This window comes from Sardina pilchardus, chromosome 8 (genome assembly GCF_963854185.1).
Source record: "Sardina pilchardus chromosome 8, fSarPil1.1, whole genome shotgun sequence".
Taxonomy (NCBI): Eukaryota; Metazoa; Chordata; class Actinopteri; order Clupeiformes; family Clupeidae; genus Sardina; species Sardina pilchardus.
Window position 1 is genome coordinate 14,139,178 of NC_085001.1, and position 18,694 is coordinate 14,157,871.

The 18,694-nt window shown below is 39.6% G+C and overlaps 4 protein-coding genes across 9 annotated transcripts; all 4 read right to left on the reverse strand.

The window, feature by feature from the left end:
* Window positions 1–1,349: 1,349 nt before the first annotated feature.
* On the reverse strand, window positions 1,350–9,745 carry susd1 (sushi domain containing 1). 6 transcript variants are annotated; one of them, XM_062542832.1, is made up of 20 exons: window positions 9,521–9,745; window positions 8,921–9,004; window positions 8,651–8,794; window positions 7,958–8,113; window positions 7,678–7,830; window positions 7,373–7,552; window positions 6,943–7,134; window positions 6,405–6,584; window positions 5,988–6,167; window positions 5,410–5,589; window positions 4,557–4,736; window positions 4,253–4,432; window positions 3,765–3,929; window positions 3,435–3,520; window positions 2,995–3,181; window positions 2,676–2,769; window positions 2,257–2,512; window positions 1,929–1,968; window positions 1,638–1,731; window positions 1,350–1,479 (listed from the first exon to the last, which is right to left on the reverse strand). In XM_062542832.1, exons 2-20 carry the CDS (start codon window positions 8,982–8,984, stop codon window positions 1,464–1,466), a joined length of 2,727 nt encoding a protein of 908 aa, XP_062398816.1. In that variant the 5' UTR covers window positions 8,985–9,004; window positions 9,521–9,745; the 3' UTR covers window positions 1,350–1,463. The 6 variants fall into 6 exon arrangements, with proteins under 6 accessions (XP_062398816.1, XP_062398814.1, XP_062398815.1 ...); XM_062542830.1 differs by having other exon boundaries at window positions 4,557–4,739; XM_062542831.1 differs by having other exon boundaries at window positions 4,557–4,739; window positions 8,921–9,054.
* A 768-nt stretch (window positions 9,746–10,513) lies between these two features.
* Window positions 10,514–13,658, reverse strand: si:ch211-12e13.12 (uncharacterized). The gene is made up of 4 exons (XM_062542837.1): window positions 13,076–13,658; window positions 12,803–12,908; window positions 11,742–11,817; window positions 10,514–11,652 (listed from the first exon to the last, which is right to left on the reverse strand). The coding sequence occupies exons 3-4, from the start codon at window positions 11,761–11,763 to the stop codon at window positions 10,943–10,945; spliced, it is 732 nt and encodes a 243-aa protein (XP_062398821.1). The 5' UTR covers window positions 11,764–11,817; window positions 12,803–12,908; window positions 13,076–13,658; the 3' UTR covers window positions 10,514–10,942.
* A 708-nt stretch (window positions 13,659–14,366) lies between these two features.
* si:ch211-12e13.1 (uncharacterized) lies at window positions 14,367–17,469 on the reverse strand. The gene is made up of 5 exons (XM_062542836.1): window positions 16,921–17,469; window positions 16,352–16,515; window positions 15,796–16,035; window positions 15,405–15,596; window positions 14,367–14,665 (listed from the first exon to the last, which is right to left on the reverse strand). Exons 1-5 carry the CDS (start codon window positions 17,163–17,165, stop codon window positions 14,472–14,474), a joined length of 1,035 nt encoding a protein of 344 aa, XP_062398820.1. The 5' UTR covers window positions 17,166–17,469; the 3' UTR covers window positions 14,367–14,471.
* Window positions 17,470–17,569: 100 nt separating this feature from the next.
* On the reverse strand, window positions 17,570–18,593 carry LOC134088734 (immediate early response 3-interacting protein 1-like). Its single transcript, XM_062542838.1, has 3 exons — window positions 18,466–18,593; window positions 18,166–18,267; window positions 17,570–18,013 (listed from the first exon to the last, which is right to left on the reverse strand). Exons 1-3 carry the CDS (start codon window positions 18,554–18,556, stop codon window positions 17,958–17,960), a joined length of 249 nt encoding a protein of 82 aa, XP_062398822.1. The 5' UTR covers window positions 18,557–18,593; the 3' UTR covers window positions 17,570–17,957.
* Window positions 18,594–18,694: the final 101 nt, after the last annotated feature.

Sequence of the window (18,694 nt, forward strand, 5' to 3'; positions counted from 1 at the left end):
TCTAATTTTGCACCATCAATTTATAGGGAAAATAGAAAAATATATGAAGTATAAATAAATACATATTATATTTAAGAAATGTGCCAAATATCTAAATGTCATCATACTTTTCCACAGAATCCATAGGTAGTGTTTTAGAGCTTAGTTCTTCCACTATCGATCCCTTCGTGTTCAGGCTTCTGGAGGAAATTGTTCTTCCTGTCATGGAGAAGTGCAACCAATTTATTCAGTTCTGGGAGACTAGACTACATGTGACACGTACTGTAGTAGTAGAAGAAATCTTTAGAAGCTGGTGTTAAACCCCCTGAATCTAACCTCGAATCCATGGATTTCGATAGGCATCATCAGGTAGAGTACCACCGTGAAGATACATTTCTTGAGTGTTGATGTTGTAAGGCATTGGTAGAACCAGGCAATTTAATGTTAATTTACGCCTGGCTGTAGCCTGTTTAAATTGAGAAGGAATGCAGTACAGTTGAATTTTGGTTTTGGTATTTATGGTTTTGAAAAAACAATTATTTGAGATCAAAGACTGGATTACCATATACCTCAAACACATAGTCTATTGACTTGTACTTCACGACTGAAAACATCTTGTTTTGTGGGCAGGTCATTTGATGGTAAATTATTCTCACTTTTCTGTCAAGGATAAACGCGGGGTTAGCAGCTAGCATTTATGTAAATAATTCTACACTAAATCACTCTGAACTTGCATGTCGTCTGAACTTGACGTTTCATTGTTTTACTTACCTAGCACAAGGGATGATCCGTTTCTAAGATGGCTGAACGAACCACTTTAGTTTTAAGTAAATATAGCTTCCAGTTGGCTTGTGTGCAGTTTGTCATCCCAGTGTTAATGTGTTAGCTATCAGAGAACACAGCTAGTTGGCTAGCGCAAGCTAGCCATGCTAGCTGTTGTTATCAAAGTTACTCAGATCAACCGGTCCTCGTCCTCTGCCTGTCTGTATAGTTACAAAGCTACGAATACAAAATAATTACCCATAACAGTACCAACCTAGTGAATGTCAAATCCTAGATTTAAATTGTAGTTCATTTAACTATGTTAATTTAAATATAGTTCTGCCTCTGCATTATCACATTGAACTGAAGTAGCGCCTCCCTGAGTGCGCTCGTGATGATGAGCAGTCTCTGGAAGTCTCCCATCACCAAAGTCGAATCAGAACTCTGCCAGTGTTGTTTCCTATCCGTTTCTCTAAACAAGATGAGACTACTTCAGATAAAAGACAAGATATGCAGGCTGATGAAAATGACTTAAACCTGCTACAGTAAAATGTAAGTAAAACAAAACTGGAGGAATGCAACGTATTTACAGTACTGAAGACAACACGAACATTTGTTTGTTTCTTTATTTATTTAAAAATGCATTAAAAAAATAATAAAAAAACATTTCAACCGGAACATCTAAAAACATGAGGTACAGTCTTCATTCATGGGACTGGCAATCATTTTTTTAAATATCTGAAAGACAAAAATAATAAAAATGAAAAAGATTACTTTGTATTTGGCCTTGATCCACTGTGATACCAACTGGGTAAAATAATACAGCCTACTGTGCATCTAGCCTGGCATAGCCCTCCGTAAAGGGTTTAGTATGACCAGGCTACTGTGCATCTTACCCAGTAAAGAAATATCCTATAAGAACAGCAAAGCCAAAGAATGCAATGGTTCCGCCAGCCACAAGAGCTGACATCCTCATCCTGTAGGATGTCCCTGAAAATAATTCCATTGAGAAAAAGACGTTTAACAACAACAAACAACAACAATTTAAACTTAGGTTACTATAGACCTAAGTATATACTGTGGTATTATTATTCCTTTAAAATGCAGCTTAAAATATTTTGGGGTAAAATAATAAAGACCTATAGAGCGTATTAAACAGAAATGGAGTAGCGCTTTAAACCACTCACCCCTTGCCTTTGCCCATAAGACACATGAGTGTTTACTGCTCTGAAAATGTCACAAAAAAGAAAGTGAGTACTGCTATTAAAACCAAGCAAACATTTAAACATATTGACATGAAACCCTAGGCCTATCCTGAGCATCCTGACTCAAAGACAAATTCATTATAATCATGGTGTGAATTCCCCATTTACAGTACTTAAACAATTACACATGTAGCCCTACTTTGTGATTGTGAACTGTATTGTTGGTTATACTGTCTAAATTCTGTCCATAATTGGTATTGCATAACTCACAGGCTGAGTGTAAGGGATTACTTCAGGCTTTATCTCTTACCTGTCCCCACCGACATGTAGTCCTCAATATGATGTAGTAATCTCTACCATTCTCTAGCGGAGCATTGTAAAACTCTCCATAGTGTTGTTCATCCCCCACAGTGAAGTTCAGCACATTTACAACATCTCTGACTCGGATCTGGGCTGCCACATATTCACCATGGCAACTGCGGTCTTTGAGGAAATGTGGACTTTTGGGGGAGTTGCAGTCAAACACCAGAGTGCCCTCTACTGGTAGCACAAACACCTCGTACAGACTGTAAAAAAAAAAAACAGTTGTTAGTTTCATGTGTTGTTAAATACAAAAGGAAACACAACCCTTTAAGAAGGATGCAACACCTATTTGTTATCATCAAAATAAGCTAATTTTACACATTTAGAGTTGATTGAATTGATTTGAAGATATGATTGAATTCTTACCAGATTGGATCCAGAGTGTGGTGGGACCGATACACCCAAAGAGTTGGCAGTGGTCCCTCAACATCCCTAAACATGACCTCTGGTACTGGGGCAGCTTTGAGAGGAAAAGCAAAATGTAAAAAATCACATAGAGACTAGATGGACAAGTATACTGTACAAGGCCTACATCATGGTAAATGTAAGTAAATTGTAAATCAGTAATGGATAGATACTCATGCTCTAGATGTCCAGCCCTTGATCTTATTGCCTTATTGCAGCAACACACCACAGGAGCACCAAATAAACAATCAGGTATTCCTCAGGCTATGGTTTAGGTTACCTGGGATTGTGGTGTTGGCTGTGATAACAGTGGAGGAATTGGCTAGTACAGCCATGATGTTGATGGTGTAGTTTGTAGCTGGCAGCAGTTTCAAGCAGACATCAGGCCTAAGATCTGGAGAGCTGAAGGCAGTCCTCCTTTTATCAACAAATGACTTTTGATAGTCTCTATGGCCGACAAATATAACCTGTGCAAAAATATGAAATTATAATGCAGAAATGGATAATGTGAGGATTTTGGTTTATGACAAAGAAATATATCCTTGTGCTTGATCCATTTCACACTTTGATAATATTTTGGAGGAGTTACACTGCACTCACATAAGAAGACAAACAAAAACTGAGAATCTTCAAAATGAACTGTCGGCACACTCCAGTCCTTTACACACAGTTTATTTTGAAGACACTTTGATAATATACCTACATATTGCAAAAACTTACCCTGTAATCCTCCTTTTTGCCATCAGAGAGCCAGCGCAGACATCTTTCATTAAAAACTTTCAACTGACGGATTCCATACCTGATTTCTGTCAAAGAATAATTTCATGTAAGTAAAAAGATGTTTTATTTGTAATCTTGATTTGTAATCTTGAGCCAAGAGGAAGACTACAATACATTCTTTAATACCCTTACCCTAGTAATCACATCAGTTAATGGTAAACATGCTTAAAATTATCTCTCAACAAGCAATGGAAAAACACATCTCTGCTAGTGGCCCACACATTCATGCCCGTGTTTGTCCATTCCTCGCACGAGAAGCTGAAATCCCACCTCTGCACTGCAGGGTTGCAGCCTGCCAGCTCCCGTCGGCCCCACACGTAGATACGTTGAGTCCGCCGTGGGCGTAGTATCCATCGGCACAGCGGTGAATGGCCATGCTCTCATTATCCCACACCAGCTCTGCATGGGCCAGCTCAGGCACATGCCCACACCGCGCTGCAGCAGGGCACAGAAAGGGTTTTTACAGCAAAATGGAATATCATCGAATACTATTTGACACAATGACAGGGACTCTCTTCACCACCACAACCTGTTGAAGAGGAAATGAACAAAATTGGCAACGATTAAACATTAATATCTTATGGGAACTATGCACTAAGCATATGATGTTTGGACACTCAATCAATAAGTAGACAGCTGTATATTACCCTATATGGTAAAATGATAACAACAACAACAACAACAACAGCAACAACAACAACAACAACAACAATAAAAGTGCTTAAGGTCACAGCTGAGGTCATATACCAGTACAGTACCTTTGCAAACTACATTAGGTGGGCTCCATACAGCATCAACCGTACAAACGGAGATATTTCCAGGTCCTGCATTATAATATCCTACATCACACTCATAAAATACTTTAGCTCCCATACGAGTGTCTTTAGTCCACGGCACATGAGTGTGTGGCCATTTAGGAGGGACACCACAATTAATCTCTGTAGGGGGGAAATAAAAGATAATACAATTAACCTAAAATGCTATTGCTTCCTTTTGTGAATAGCCATGCATCACAGTGTCAAGACCTAAGAATACTGATACATATAATGTGTTAGTTTGTACCTTTGCATTGAATGGCGGCATTTTCCCACTCTCCACTAGAGGTACAAGTCGAAAAGCTTTGCGACCCTTCCTGGTAAAAGCCATGTTTACATGTATACTGAACTACACTCCCCAATCCGCTTGTGTTGTCCCATTGCATGTCAGCGTGAGCTATGCCTGGGGGTGGGCCGCAACTGATTTCTGCTTGGTGAAACCAGGAAAGGGGTTATGGAAGTGTCTTGGTGAATTGAGGGTATCTGTATATATTTTTGATAATTCAATTAGATACATTTGATTAAATTGGTAAGAAAGCACAATAGGATGCTCAAAACAAGCTTGTGCTGTGTCACCTTCACATTTAAAAGATGGTTCCAACCACAGTCCATTTGTGGAGCAAACCAAAACATTTCCTAGACCCACATTTCTGTATCCAGTTTCACACTGATAAAACACGTTAGCACCAAATGGGGTGTTTTGATCCCATACTATCTTTGAGTTAGGGTAAGTACTGTAGGAGGATTTCCACATGGTATCTCTTTCAAGATAAAGGCAATATAGCAATGCTACATCATGCATTATGCCTATTAGTTATATTACGTTTAAAAGAGAAATATTTTACAGTACCCGTAATTTCCCGACTATTAGCCGCGGCTTATACATTGATTTTGCGAAATTTCTTCCGCTATGAGGTTAATACATGGGGGCAGTTAATATGGTGTTAATATGGTTTTGTTTCTTTAAACTTGCATAAAACACTGTCCTGCGGCTTATACACAATGCGGCTTATATGCGGGAAATTACTGTAGGTGTTTGTAACAGAGCGAATATGTCAACAGGAAAGAATGAAAAATAAACAAAGCTCCTGCATCAATACCTTGACAGACTATGTATGGTGGGCTCCATACACCATCAACCGTACAAGCTGAGACATTTCCAGGTCCTGCATTATAATATCCTACATCACACTCATAAAACACTTTAGCTCCCATCTGGCTGGCTTTAGTCCACAACATGTGTGAGTGTGGCCAGACAGGAGGAACACCACAGTCAATCTCTGTGGGGGAAATAGACATGATACAGTACATACCGTAATATCCCGACTATTAGCCGCGGCTTATACATTGATTTTGCTAAATTTCTTCTGCTATGCGGTTAATTCAGGGGGGCAGTTAATATGGTGTTAATATGGTTTTGTCTCTTTTAACTTGCATAAAACACTGCCCTGCGGCTTACACACAATGCGGCTTATATGGGGGAAATTACTGTATGTACAAATGCAAAGACTGGTATGTATTCCTTTCACGATAGATAAAGAACAAAAGAGACTAATGCCTCTGAAATTCAGTAAGACTATTATAGCCTGATGCAGCCTGGTAGTGGCATCTTTTAGGCCATATCAAAAATGTCTGAGAAAGAAAAATGAGATGAACTAGATCAACTTAAAACTGTTACCTTTACAAGTTACAGTTGCTTTTGTCCAGTTACCGTCAGCATTGCATTCAGAAACATTAGTTCCTGTCACATAATAAAACGCTCCATTACAGTAATATAGAACACTGCTGCCAACAGTTGTGGTGCCATTCCACACCTGTCCAGTGTGTGGCAGCACAGGTGGATCTCCACAGGTCATTACTGCGGAGAAACATACAGTATCAGGACCAAAAATGTCAGTTCACCTTTGATTAACCAAAAACGTTCCAGGGAGTCTCACAGTGCCTTTTAGTTCAGGGTTTCCATTTCTTTCCACAGCCATCTACAGACTGTTAACATCTCTTAGTTCTAAGAGAATTTCGAACATTGATATTTCCACCACACAGATGGGAAAAAATAGAGGGAGAGGGCTCTCTAAAAGATAGAGGGAAAATATACCTTCACACGTGAATGTTACTTTACTCCATAATCCGTTTTCAGTACAGACTGACATGTTGCCAGTACCCGTTTTGTGATATCCCTCCGCACATTCATAAAACACGCTAGTACCAACACTGGTGTTTCTGTTCCACAAGATATGTGAATTAGGTACAGCAGGAGGCTTGTCACACACTATTTCTGAAAGAAAATCATTAAGAAATATTAAGCACTGCCACTGCTGATACGAGACAATAGGGCAAATGAGTGAAACAATATTACACCATCTCTCAAATATCCAACTTCCAGAGGTGGAAAAGTCCAACCATTCATTTAAACCAGCTGATTCTAATTAACATAACTTTTCAGCTACTGTAGGTAGAGCAGCTAATTAGTGAGATCACCTGTGTTAAGTGCACAGGTAGAACCAATACATGGTTGGATTTTTACTTTCTGAAGCTAGAATTTTCCACCTCAACCAACATCACAAAATCAGTACAGCGATGCAGCGGAACCCTTACAAGACTGTTGCCAGTGTGATGCTGTATACGATATATACCTTCACACTGGGGTGGGCTGGGGTGGCTCCAGAACCCACCAGCTGTGCAAACCGTTATGCATGCAGGTCCAACATGACGAAAGCCCACCTCACACTCATAATGCCCCTCAGCTCCCATCCTGGTGTTTCTAGCCTGCTGTTTCCAGATAAAACTAGAGTGCGGTAAAGCAGGGGGCTCACCACAGTCGACCTCTACAACAGGACAATAAGGCGATTATGCCTGTTATTAACCATCAACTGCTCCTTCACTGATGAGATTGTGTACATATTTGCGAAAAAATCACTTGATATCAATGAAAAATAGTGTTTAGTTTTTTGGTTCATTGGTTCATTTGAGTATCACTCAGTGACTGTTTCACAAATATGACAAGATAAGATAAATAAGCACAAAGAAGAACAACCTTGAGGAAACAATCTGACATTATTGTACCTTCACAAATAAGACTCGGGCCTTTCCATCTCCCTTGTGACGTGCAAAGGGATGAGTTGTCCCCTCTTTGCCATAGGAAGCCCGTCTGACAGCCATAGGTGACGACGCTCCTATAACGAGTGTGCGGCACTGAGAGCCGGACAGCATGCGGGACTGAAGGTGGAGGTCCACAGTCAACAGCTGCAATTGAAACACATACAGTAGCTGCTTCATGATTCATCAGTAGCTTCCTTATAAACAGATAGGCGATATCGTGAAAAGACTTAGTTTTTTTACTTTACAGATTTAAACTGACATTACAGTACCTTCACAAAAGGCCTTTTCTCGGTTAGGGTGAAACGGAACAGTTCCATCCTTCACACGGTACCCGATCTGACATTCACACTCGAAATTTCCGTCAGTGTTTCTACACAGACCACCCTCACCACAGACACCTTGAACCTGACATTCGTCAATATCTGATCAAAAGAAACAGTATACAGTATATCATGTATTTGCAGGGCTTTTGTTGGTGTGTATCAGACACATTATGATTATTAAAGATTACTTAATAGCCTGGCAAGGAGCCCATTGACCATAGAGTACCTTGACAATATGTGCCATCGTTGGGAATGAAAACGGGCATCTTGTTGGTGGGAGTGTATCCTGACAGACAGGTGCAATAGTAGCTTCCATGGGTGTTGTGACAGGCTGTGTGATCCCCACAGATGAAGTTTGCACCAATCTGGCATTCGTCCTTGTCTATTAAATGTACAGTATATGGAAACACTAAGAATCATTTCAAGCACAAAGCCCCTGAGCAGTAAAGTGCAATAAAGAACAGTACATATTAGCAGATCTAAATATTGTCATTTGTAAAGTCAATGTTATTGCGATTTTTTAGGAGGGAGGCTCTGAATTTAAAAGATAAAACATGACAAGATGTTTCATTATGGGAACTGTGACAAAATCTTTCATCACGTGCTGGCAATCTTGCTTCATTTTTCACAATACTATGTTTTCACAAGTGGCGGGTAGAGGGTGTGGGAAGTCAGTTTCCTGTTCTTGGTATCCTAATGCTCTGAGATGAAACACTTTTGTCGACAGTTGAGGTTAAAGAGAAAAAAAGTGAAGTAGACACACCCTGATGTTTCACAACTCCCTTTCTTTTCTAAAAACACGAGTTGTTTTGTACTACCAATCGACAAATACAGTGATCTGGCAAAGTGCCATGTTTCATTCAAAAATGCGAATCACTCAAAATCGCTATACACATACGTATTCAAGAACCTACATTACCTTCACAATGAGTTCTTCCATTGCCGACAAAGCCATACATGCAGTTACAGGCATATCCCCCACTTCCATCTGTCTTCAGTTCACAGGTGGCGTTGGGATGGCATGTCGCACACACATCAAAAACATTACCTGCCACTTCTGTGTCTAAAATATAAAACAGAGCTATCACATATACAGCAAATAACACCCCTCCGACCAGGAACTGGGATATACATACACGTATGTAAGATACACAATCCCATACAGTACATATAGGTGTATGGACCTTACCTTTAAGAATACTTGGTGTGCTATGCAGAAGAAACGCCATGATCACTGTCCCCATCAATGCCATGCTTCTTTAATCTTAGGATTCTGTCAATCATACATCCATGTTACTTGCACTCCCGACATTAGACAGTGACCTGCGTGGTGTTCATATAGAGACTAGCTGAAGCAGATGACTGGTGTGGGGGACCCTATATGCTTATAGGGTCTCCACAGAGGGGGGTTTGAGGGACATGTTGCTGTTAGTGGTTTCAGGGGAATGTCTATCATTGTCAGTTCTTCTGGCATATTTCAGTTGCGCATCTGGAGTATGGGGTGTGTATTCTTGTCATATCAAAACGTGCAGAGAGGAATGTGCCATTACAGTCCAAGAGCTGTTACGACGATAGCAGCCTATTTTTAGCACATACGTCTCATATCTATTTTGGAATATGTGGTAACAAATTAAATCTACAGCCATTTCTATGGTAGGCTACAATTCATTTTTTTTTTTAAAAAGATGGAGTCTGGAGTCATGAGTAAACCCTATGATGATAGTGTGCCAACAATATATTTAAAAATATTCAGAAATTATAAAATGATAAAAAAAATGTATCATCTTACCTTTGTCAGAACTCTTCAAGGTCAACTTTATTTTGATCCATTTCTTTTTCAAGCAATCTGCTATACATTGAGTAGCGCAAGGAAAGTTTCTGTACAAGAATTTCGCAAACGTTCAAGGTTAAAGTGCCTCAATTGGGTCATCGCGATTACAGCAGGGGGTCAGACCTAAGGCTATGCGTATGCACCAGTGTACAACTGTGTAACTCTTGCCACCACATTTCGCTGGTAAGGAGTCTTGGTATGGGAGGAGAAGATAAGAGCCCTCAGCTGCTATCGCCCTGCCCACCAGCTCTATAACGTCCGTATGGCAAGGCCCCCCTCCTTCCATACTTAGCGTCGGAGGACTATGATCAAATACAGTCTGTCCTTTATAAATATTTACGCCCTTCTCACTCCCAGCTCATTTCAATGTCAACATGCACCAACACAAAGAGTAGTGGGGACTTGGGATTGTGATCCAAAGGTTCAGGAAAGGGGTGTTGTAGAGCTGGCCATTGTTATACTTCCTATGTTCTATGGTTGAGACATTCATTATTGTTAAAGTTAATTTATGGTGTAGTGGGGGTTTAATTGCTTCTGAAAGGCCTTTTTTTCCCTTGTGATCATTAGATAAAGACTGAACAGCACAAGAGATAACATAATTTAAATATTAGATTTTTAAAAATGCTTTTCATAGCTGGTTTCTGAAAATTCCTCTATGCTAAAGAGTGGGTGCCCCTGGAGTGTGTGCCTCAAATACCCACCAATCCCGATGCAGAATGCCAATACACCACTTCCTGTGAGTGGGCTTTTCAGCCCATTCAGAAAACTCTCTGGAGACCGATAACAGCAACTGTACACTGAACATACAGCAGAATTCCCACAAGTGAAACAATAACCATTTTAAATGCAAACATATTTATGTATGAATTTATCAACAGTTTTTTTAAGAAGTGACAACATTTCAAAACAACTTATACACACTTGTAATCTCTAAAAATAGAGGGGGTTTTTTTTCATTAAAAAGACAAATACTGTGGCGTAATAGGCATATTGTGTGTAGTCTAAAAACAAGGTGCTACATTGACTGAATTGACATGATACAATACAAAACTCACAGAGGTTTACAAATTTCAGAAAACTCTTTGCAAAAACATCAGTGATAATGTAGGACTCATATCCAAGACAACTGATTAAATTGTAGTCTTTAAAAGGCTGAATCCACTCCAACACTTGGTTTTTGTTTTGTTTTCTTTAGTGTTTTTTTTTTTTTTTTTTCCAGTCCTGAATTTACTAGCAGTAAGCTTGCACAATATATACAGTAAATTAAACACAGCCAACCTAAAAGTGAGTCCCACCTCACAATTAAAAAAAAAATCACCGGTGAAATTGCAGGATGTATGTGCATCAGTGCGCTCTTCCATGTGCAGGAATACAAAGCATTCATAGGATCGTGCAAAAACAACAATGGCGCTTTTTGATTACATCACTGGCCGGCAGTGGAGTTTCGGCAGCAAGGCTTTCCTCTTTGCACTCGGAAGACGAGTCTGTGGAAATGGACAGGAGTCTGCCGCACACGAGCTCCGCGGCATTCCCGTCCATCATCGAGACGTCCGTCACGGTCCTCTCCCTCAGAGACATGTCGTCGTCCTCGTCGATCAGGACCACCTCCGTCTTGTTGATGTCCACCTCGATGGCCAGCGTGGTCTGCACGTCCGAGTCATCCCTGTTTTGCCAGTCCAGGAAGGACAGTGAGGAAGACCTCTCCACGGAGGTCAAGTCTGGCTCCTCTGTGATGTCATCCTCCGTACCGCTCCAGATCTGCCCACTTGACCCTCTTAGTCGTAGGTCACATGTGACCACTGGACTGGCCTCTTCGTGGACGGACTTCTCTCTCATGTCTGACGGAATCGTGCCATTGGATGCTATCTCTGTCGGCGTTATGGCCTTTTGCCGCCTGTTCTCCTTATCATCTCCACAGTCTTCTGTTCCAGTGCAGGAGGATTCTCCCAGGCTTTCCTCATAGATCACCTTCTCCCTGTCGTCATAAAGCCTTGCAGTCCTCTGGGTCAACTCTCGTTGACCCCCAGTCATGGCACCAGAAAGTTTTGTCACTTTTGATGTCTTTGTGCTTTTAGTCATGTTGCCTTCCCCTAAAAAACATACAGATAAAATGGGTAGGATATTGGCAGGTTATCAATATTTTTGTATGCTGTTTCATGAAATCTTCATCGCAACTTACTTGATTTGTCTTCCGTCACCATGGTCACTCTTTCCAAACAAAGCCCTGCCGTACTATGTTGTTACAGGTGTCACATCTACCAAGAAAGGAAAATCAAGAACAGTTCGCAAAAGTTAACAAACATTTTCTTTTAATGTTTACATCTAACTAAAACGATTTAGACCTTAGCCTTTGCATTTCAAACTACAGCAGGAATTACGAGCTGCACCACTGGGCACTGTCTATTCAAGAGGAATGAATAGGGTGAACACTTTAAGAAAACAAAAATAACTCTGAATTTCTCTGTTGAGGGCAAAAATGCCTGACCAAATGTGTTTTATGTAGGGATTAGGGAAGGGCCCAGCATAATGTAACTACATTTGCTTATCACAATCGTTGTTGAATTGAAAAGTGATGTTTTCATCATTGTTATGAAAATAAACATCAACAGAGTAATACCAAAGACACAAAGAAAAGGCAGGCATTCCCATGCATTCCGTGACCTCAATCTAAATTACTCCTCTTTTGTGAGGGGCGCTTTGTGTTTCAACATCCATAAGCCATGATGAAAGCTGACATGTAGTTCATTATATCTGAGCCACACTCACTACAATATGGCTCTTGCGGTGGTTCTCCAAGCCTAACCAATGTTCCCTTTCACACATGACTGGGCCCTTAAAGTGACATAATCAGAACTCTATGAATGAATAATGTTCAATGTTGAGTTGCAACATACACTTTAATAAATCTAAAATGTAGAGGCCTACTTACAGTATAGAAATCTGTTGCCATTACCAACTATGGTCTCTACTATTGACAGACAATTATATTCTCATTGTTTATAAATTAATAATTTGTGCAATAGTCTTGAAATACAATAAAAGAGGATTTTTTAAACTGTTGTTAAGAAAACATCATCAGAAAAAACATATTCTTTATTTTTTCTTTTTGACATGCGTCAGTGTACAGTACTGTACATGTTTCAAATAGCCTACACATACTGTGACAGCATTCCAATATCCTTAATATCATTTACCAGTCAACGCTGGAAATACAAGATGTAAACAAAATGCAATGTTTACCTTCATTAGTTGAAACGGCCTGCTATTCTCCCAGTAAAGCATATGGAATTTATCACAAGTCTTAGGTTCCATTAACAAAAGGTTATGGATTCTTCTGTCCTTGGATCTATAGCAATATAATAAAGATCCAGGATAAAAGTTTAGTATCTGTTTATTAGATTCAGAATAATGCAACATTTTAGAATTGTCATCAGGAAAAAGACCATACTTTTCCATACACAATGTAGTACATGTTTCATATATTTGCATGTCTGTCCATATAAAGTTACTTACATGATTGTTAATAACCTCGGGAACAGCTCAGTATTTACTTGGTAAAAAATAAATCCGTTCCCTGAATTATTCCAAACACTAAGCATCAGCCATTAGAGTTGGTAGTGATCCTGTCGATGTTGCAGGAGACAGAGACAGAAAGGCTAGTGTCACACTCGAGCTTGTAGAGCCTTGTTGAAGCAAGCATGCAATTCTCTTCCGTCTATGGACTAACATGAGGCTAAGTGTACGCCTTTAGGTATGCTTGGCTTGGTAGATGGAGAACATCGAAAGTAACTGCTCACCACTCCAGGAGAGTGCTAGAAAAAAATATCCCTGTGCACTGACCCACATACAGTGCAGCCTACCACTCGATATAGCTGAGTGGTAGTTGTTCTCACTATACCAAGTTGTTGTATACAATTATTTTGTAACGTATTGTGCTCTAAAACAAAGACTTAAGGGAAAAGACAGGTGAAACAACTTACTTTGTAATTTGACCCTTCTATCACCAGGAGCACAAGCAAAGGAAAATAATATTCTCATTTGAAAATCAGCCAAGGTTGGTGAGACACCAGAAAAGAAAGATATATTCTTTATTTTTATTTTTGTTTTATAAAACTATACTGTATTTACAGTATCTTATGTATCTACAGTATGATATGCAAAAGTGTTTCTCTGTCTATCCAGACCATCACAACAAAGGGCCCAGCCCATTTATGTGAAAGCCTGCTTTCATCCACTGCCACATCTGAATACTTTTAAATGAATAATACACATGAAAGACTTCCACATACATGTGCATCGAGACCAAGAATATCAAGAACATGAAATATTGAACAGCCCTTCCATTCCCTGTAGGGGGGCATCTTTGTGATTCTGACTGACTCTTGGCTTTATTCTGCTGCTGAGATCACAGTATAGGAACATGTCTCTCTGTGGCTTTTTTCATTCATGCTCTGTAGGAGCTGACAAAGCCTGTGGAGATCAGGAATATTAGGGATGAATGCGTCATTGTTCTTTCATTAAATATGACACAATCAATGATATACAGTATAGAGCTCTTCTTCTTAACTTTAGAGAGACATGTTACAGTGTCATTGTAGAGAACATGCTAAACCTAAGCCTACACTAAAACAGCTGCAAATTGTGTAACAACAAATGCTATGATCTGACTGAGCTTCAGTGACAATGGGGGTCTCCATCAGTTCACTGCATAAGTAATCTGGCAGGTAGATAGGGATTTAACACTGATCTATTTTCAGAGCTATAGTACATTTCATTTTCAAATAATAAACCTCTCACGGACTAATTATATGAAAAAACAAACTTTATTTTAAACACCTTCAAATCGATAATATGGCACTGGGAGAGAATCTTACATAACAGTGAGTGTAATTTTCAGTTATCCAGTCCATCAGTCAGGTTCCCTGATTATCTCTCCCAAGATGTAGGCGGTTCCTCTGCTATCCTGTAGCTGAAATCTGCACACAGGCTGCTGACAGCCCTCATCTGTGGCTTGCCAAAAATGAATGATGACCTTCTTCTGCAATTCCAGTTGCTGCTTGAACTGGACTGACACAGACAGTGGAGCTCGTACAGCATCAGCCCCTGTAAAACGAAAATGAATCTTGAAAAAGCAAACAAATGGTGACCCCCCCACCCCTCCACCTTACCCCGCCTCTTGAATGGGTTATTTAAATATTTCATCATTTTAAGTTAAAATTGAATTAACAGCTGGCTTATGTCTGTCAACAGTACCATTTAGAATCAATTATTTTCTTAATAGCCTTCTCATGTTTAATTCTTAAATGAACATACAGGGAAATAGTGACCATGAATAATTAATGTGTTGCTTGTTATTGTGTGTAAAATATTCTTCAGTAGGACTGAAGGATGCAAAAATAATAATGTAGACATCTGTGAATATTTTCTCCAAACTATTTATGAATCACAAACCTAAGAATATTTGATTTAATTGCATGTTAGTTTAACTTCCTTACTTGCATAAATTCAAGATACATCATCAGCTGTGCAAAGGAACACAACATGTGACCTAGGATTCAAGCTACTGTCAGAAAACTCAACTGAAGGACAATAAGTTAAGCTCCTTCGGGTTATTTAAACACCCAAAAGACATTAAAGTAAAAGTAAATATCCTGTGACATGATGAGACCAAATTAGATTAAGTGTTTGTGAAATAAAAGAAGACTTGACGAGTAATGGGTATATTATCTGCATGACCCAATATGTTACTGATACTGATCATCTTTCAATAGAAGTGCTGAAAGTGTTCAGTTCTTCAATGTGCTTTAAAATATATCTTGCATTTTGGTGTTACAGTAGCTACCGTTGTGTTTCTCAATCTCAGCTAGACACTGGGACATCATCCATAGGCAGTGAGTGGTGGAACGTCCCACAATCGCCAATCTTGATGGAAGAACAAGGACGTTCTTCAAGGAGATGTCAGAGAAGGCCCACGCAGACTTCAGCCCAGTGAGCAATGGCACCTTGATGTCCAGTGACTTCTTTTCAACAGCTGCTACACAACACAATGACAAAAATCACACATGTGTGATGGTATGTATGTATGAATGGTATGTATATAATTCTGTTCCTTACATAATATATATTAACAGAGAATGTGTTTTTGTGTCTGTTTAAAAAAAAAAAAAAAAAGCATTTCTGCATTAATTTATAAAGCACAGTCAGAAACGATTATTTCCATTCTATTCTCATACCATCTACACAATTGGACTGGAGCTTGACATTAGATGCTGGGTAATCTCTTGGGGAGAGCATGGTCACAACACTCTCCCATACTGGGCGATCAGCTCTCAGGGCCTTAAACCAGACATCCACCTCCACACCACTGTCAACTGGCCTGTAGTCACCCACGCCTGCCTCCAGAGAGAAGGAGAATCTCTTCAACTCATCTATTGGCTCAAATTTCCTTATGGTTTGGCACACAGGGAAAAGACCTATAAATAAAAATGTAGTGCATGCTTATATCCATGTTTTTCCTGAAATTTTAGATACTTCCCATTCAGAAAGTGAAAAAGACAATCTACGTATGGCTCCATGTGTACAAAGGCATGATGAAAATGAAGTATGAACAGACCAAATAATCTGTTGAATGAATGATCTGAAAACATTCAGGCCCTATATTTATAGCTTTCCCCCCAATGGAGATCTCCACTGACATTCTCTGTCAGTCCTGGACTAGCAGGAACTGATACATGTATGGAAAGCCATATTGTAATAGTAGATAACTAGTATAAATTCATAACACTTTACCTTGAGGGCTTAACCTGAAATCATGGGAGGATATTACCATTGCCAGCAACCGACAACAAAGGACGTCACAGAAACACAGTGGGATGTCCCTGAAGACACTATCTGGGTAGTCCCAACCATACCCGGCGGCCCAGCAGTACCATCGTACATCATCCACATTCAACCTGTAGGATTAAGGACATTACACAATATTTAGCCTAGAGTCCTAGACTAGACACACAGTATCTTAATTGGTTTGACAGCATACAGAATAATCAATAGATGATGCATCTATAGCATAGTATGAAGACCATGGGATGCATATAAACAGTGGAAACTTAGACATCTAAGCCTATAAATTCCGACCTAATAATTTTTAGCCATATCCTATGTACAGCACTTTAGTCAGTGGAAACTGTTTTAAATGTGCTCTATACATGTAATTTACTTACTAAGATGAACAAACAATTGCCTGCCTATTGATAATAAAAAGCACCAAGGTAATCGCAGCTATCTAACTGTAACCCCAGACTTAAAGTCCAGATAAACTATGCAACACAGTATCTTAAGAATAAAGGAATTTACTGCACCTGCAGTTGAGAATAGTAAACGTAGGGTTGACAGTTTTGGCCCCGTGAGGATACAACTGACCTTTCCGTTTACGGAACGACTGAATTTTGCACCTGACGTAAAGGTACAGGTAGCATGGAAGGGTTCTCCTGGATTCGAAAACTACGCATTTGTTCCGTCTGAATGACTTGTATAAGTTTAAACAGATGGCGTAAATGGCACATGCAGGCACAGCAACCAAAATTAAGTTTTTGTAACGATCCATGATCTACATGTTCATGACATTGGTAGCTGCGAACACACCAAATGTCAGATGTCCGCTGAAGAATCAGCCTGCTACTGTAACACGGATAACTTGGATCAGTAAACCCTAAGGTTTAAGAGTAAATGACCATCTAAATGCAATTCGCCTGTAGAGTCCATATCAACGCATACAGACCCCACAACAACCGGCGTAAAAGTTGTTCTGAAAACAAACCACTCGTCACCCTTCTCTGTCTGTAGTGTTTCGTCCCATATTTTGGTTTGTCTCTATTGCCACCTCGAGGTTTGGCATGTACATTTACCGCCATCAGGCCGATTACTATCTTTGACTGCTGATGGGCCAACATCTGAGTTGATTATCAGTTTTTTAATGTTAAAATGCAGTGATGAAGACAACATTTACGCTCACTTTACAACTTTATTAGTGTGTTGTACGTTCTTACAATCATTACAAATAGAGCTGCACTCTACTGTTAGGCTAGGCCTACCTGAGATTACCAAAACAATGTCTTGAAATATGAAAGATATTGTACAAGTTACCATGAAAAACAGTAAGGCCCATCTCTTACAATCATTTAATATATTTAATATGTCAAAACATTCATCCGATTGCCTAATAAGGCTGTCTACAAGAAACATAGTGCAAGATGCATGACTGTAGCCTACAGGGACAGAGTCGTGGAGTCACGTCTTTCCATAGACCTAAAAGTCACGTCTTTCAGGCCCAGTCCTCAGTAGCAGCCGACGATGGAATAATTCACTCAAATGGTTGTATCCTAGGCCTACAACTTCTTCAGCCAAAGAGCAGCAACAAGACAATGCAGACAGCATTGACTGCTATCAGAGGCACTGCAAATGAAAACAGAAACAAACTGTAACTTTAAGACATCCCCAAATTAATGTCAGATGAAGTTGCTTACAGTAGGTAGGCTACTTCGATGACCAATTTTGATGAATGCAATAAAATCCCTAAATCGACTAGCGCTGTGTGGCTTACAAACCTCTCATCACTGTCCGTACAGAACGTACGAGATTCATGAGTTGCATTTTGATTCCTGGTTCTTCACCAAATCCCCCTACATTTTGATCAACACTCCAGCCGACTGAACAAAAGAAAGAAAAAGAGATGAGATTTGAAAAGGTGTCTTCACTAAATTGCAGACATGTTTTCCAAGCACATAAGAGCATTCAGGGACAGCAAGCTAGCTAGATCCTTAGCCAGTTAAATTAGTGGGATTGGTAGCTATTATAAATATATAACACACATGTAAGATAACTGCTTGGGCAAAAAACTGTGTTACTTTTGCTAAGAAATCGCTCCTCGTGTAGCACAGCAACAGCATTTACTCCAAGAATTACCGCCTGTATTAACGCATACAAGGTGAACGCCATCTTTGGTTATTGACAACTGACGTCAGGGACAAGGAGGTATGGCAACTGTGAGGGGACAAATAACATTCATCAACGTGAAATATCACAAATGAAAAAAGGTTTGCAGAATGATTTGATGTTATGTTTTTTGTCCATCTG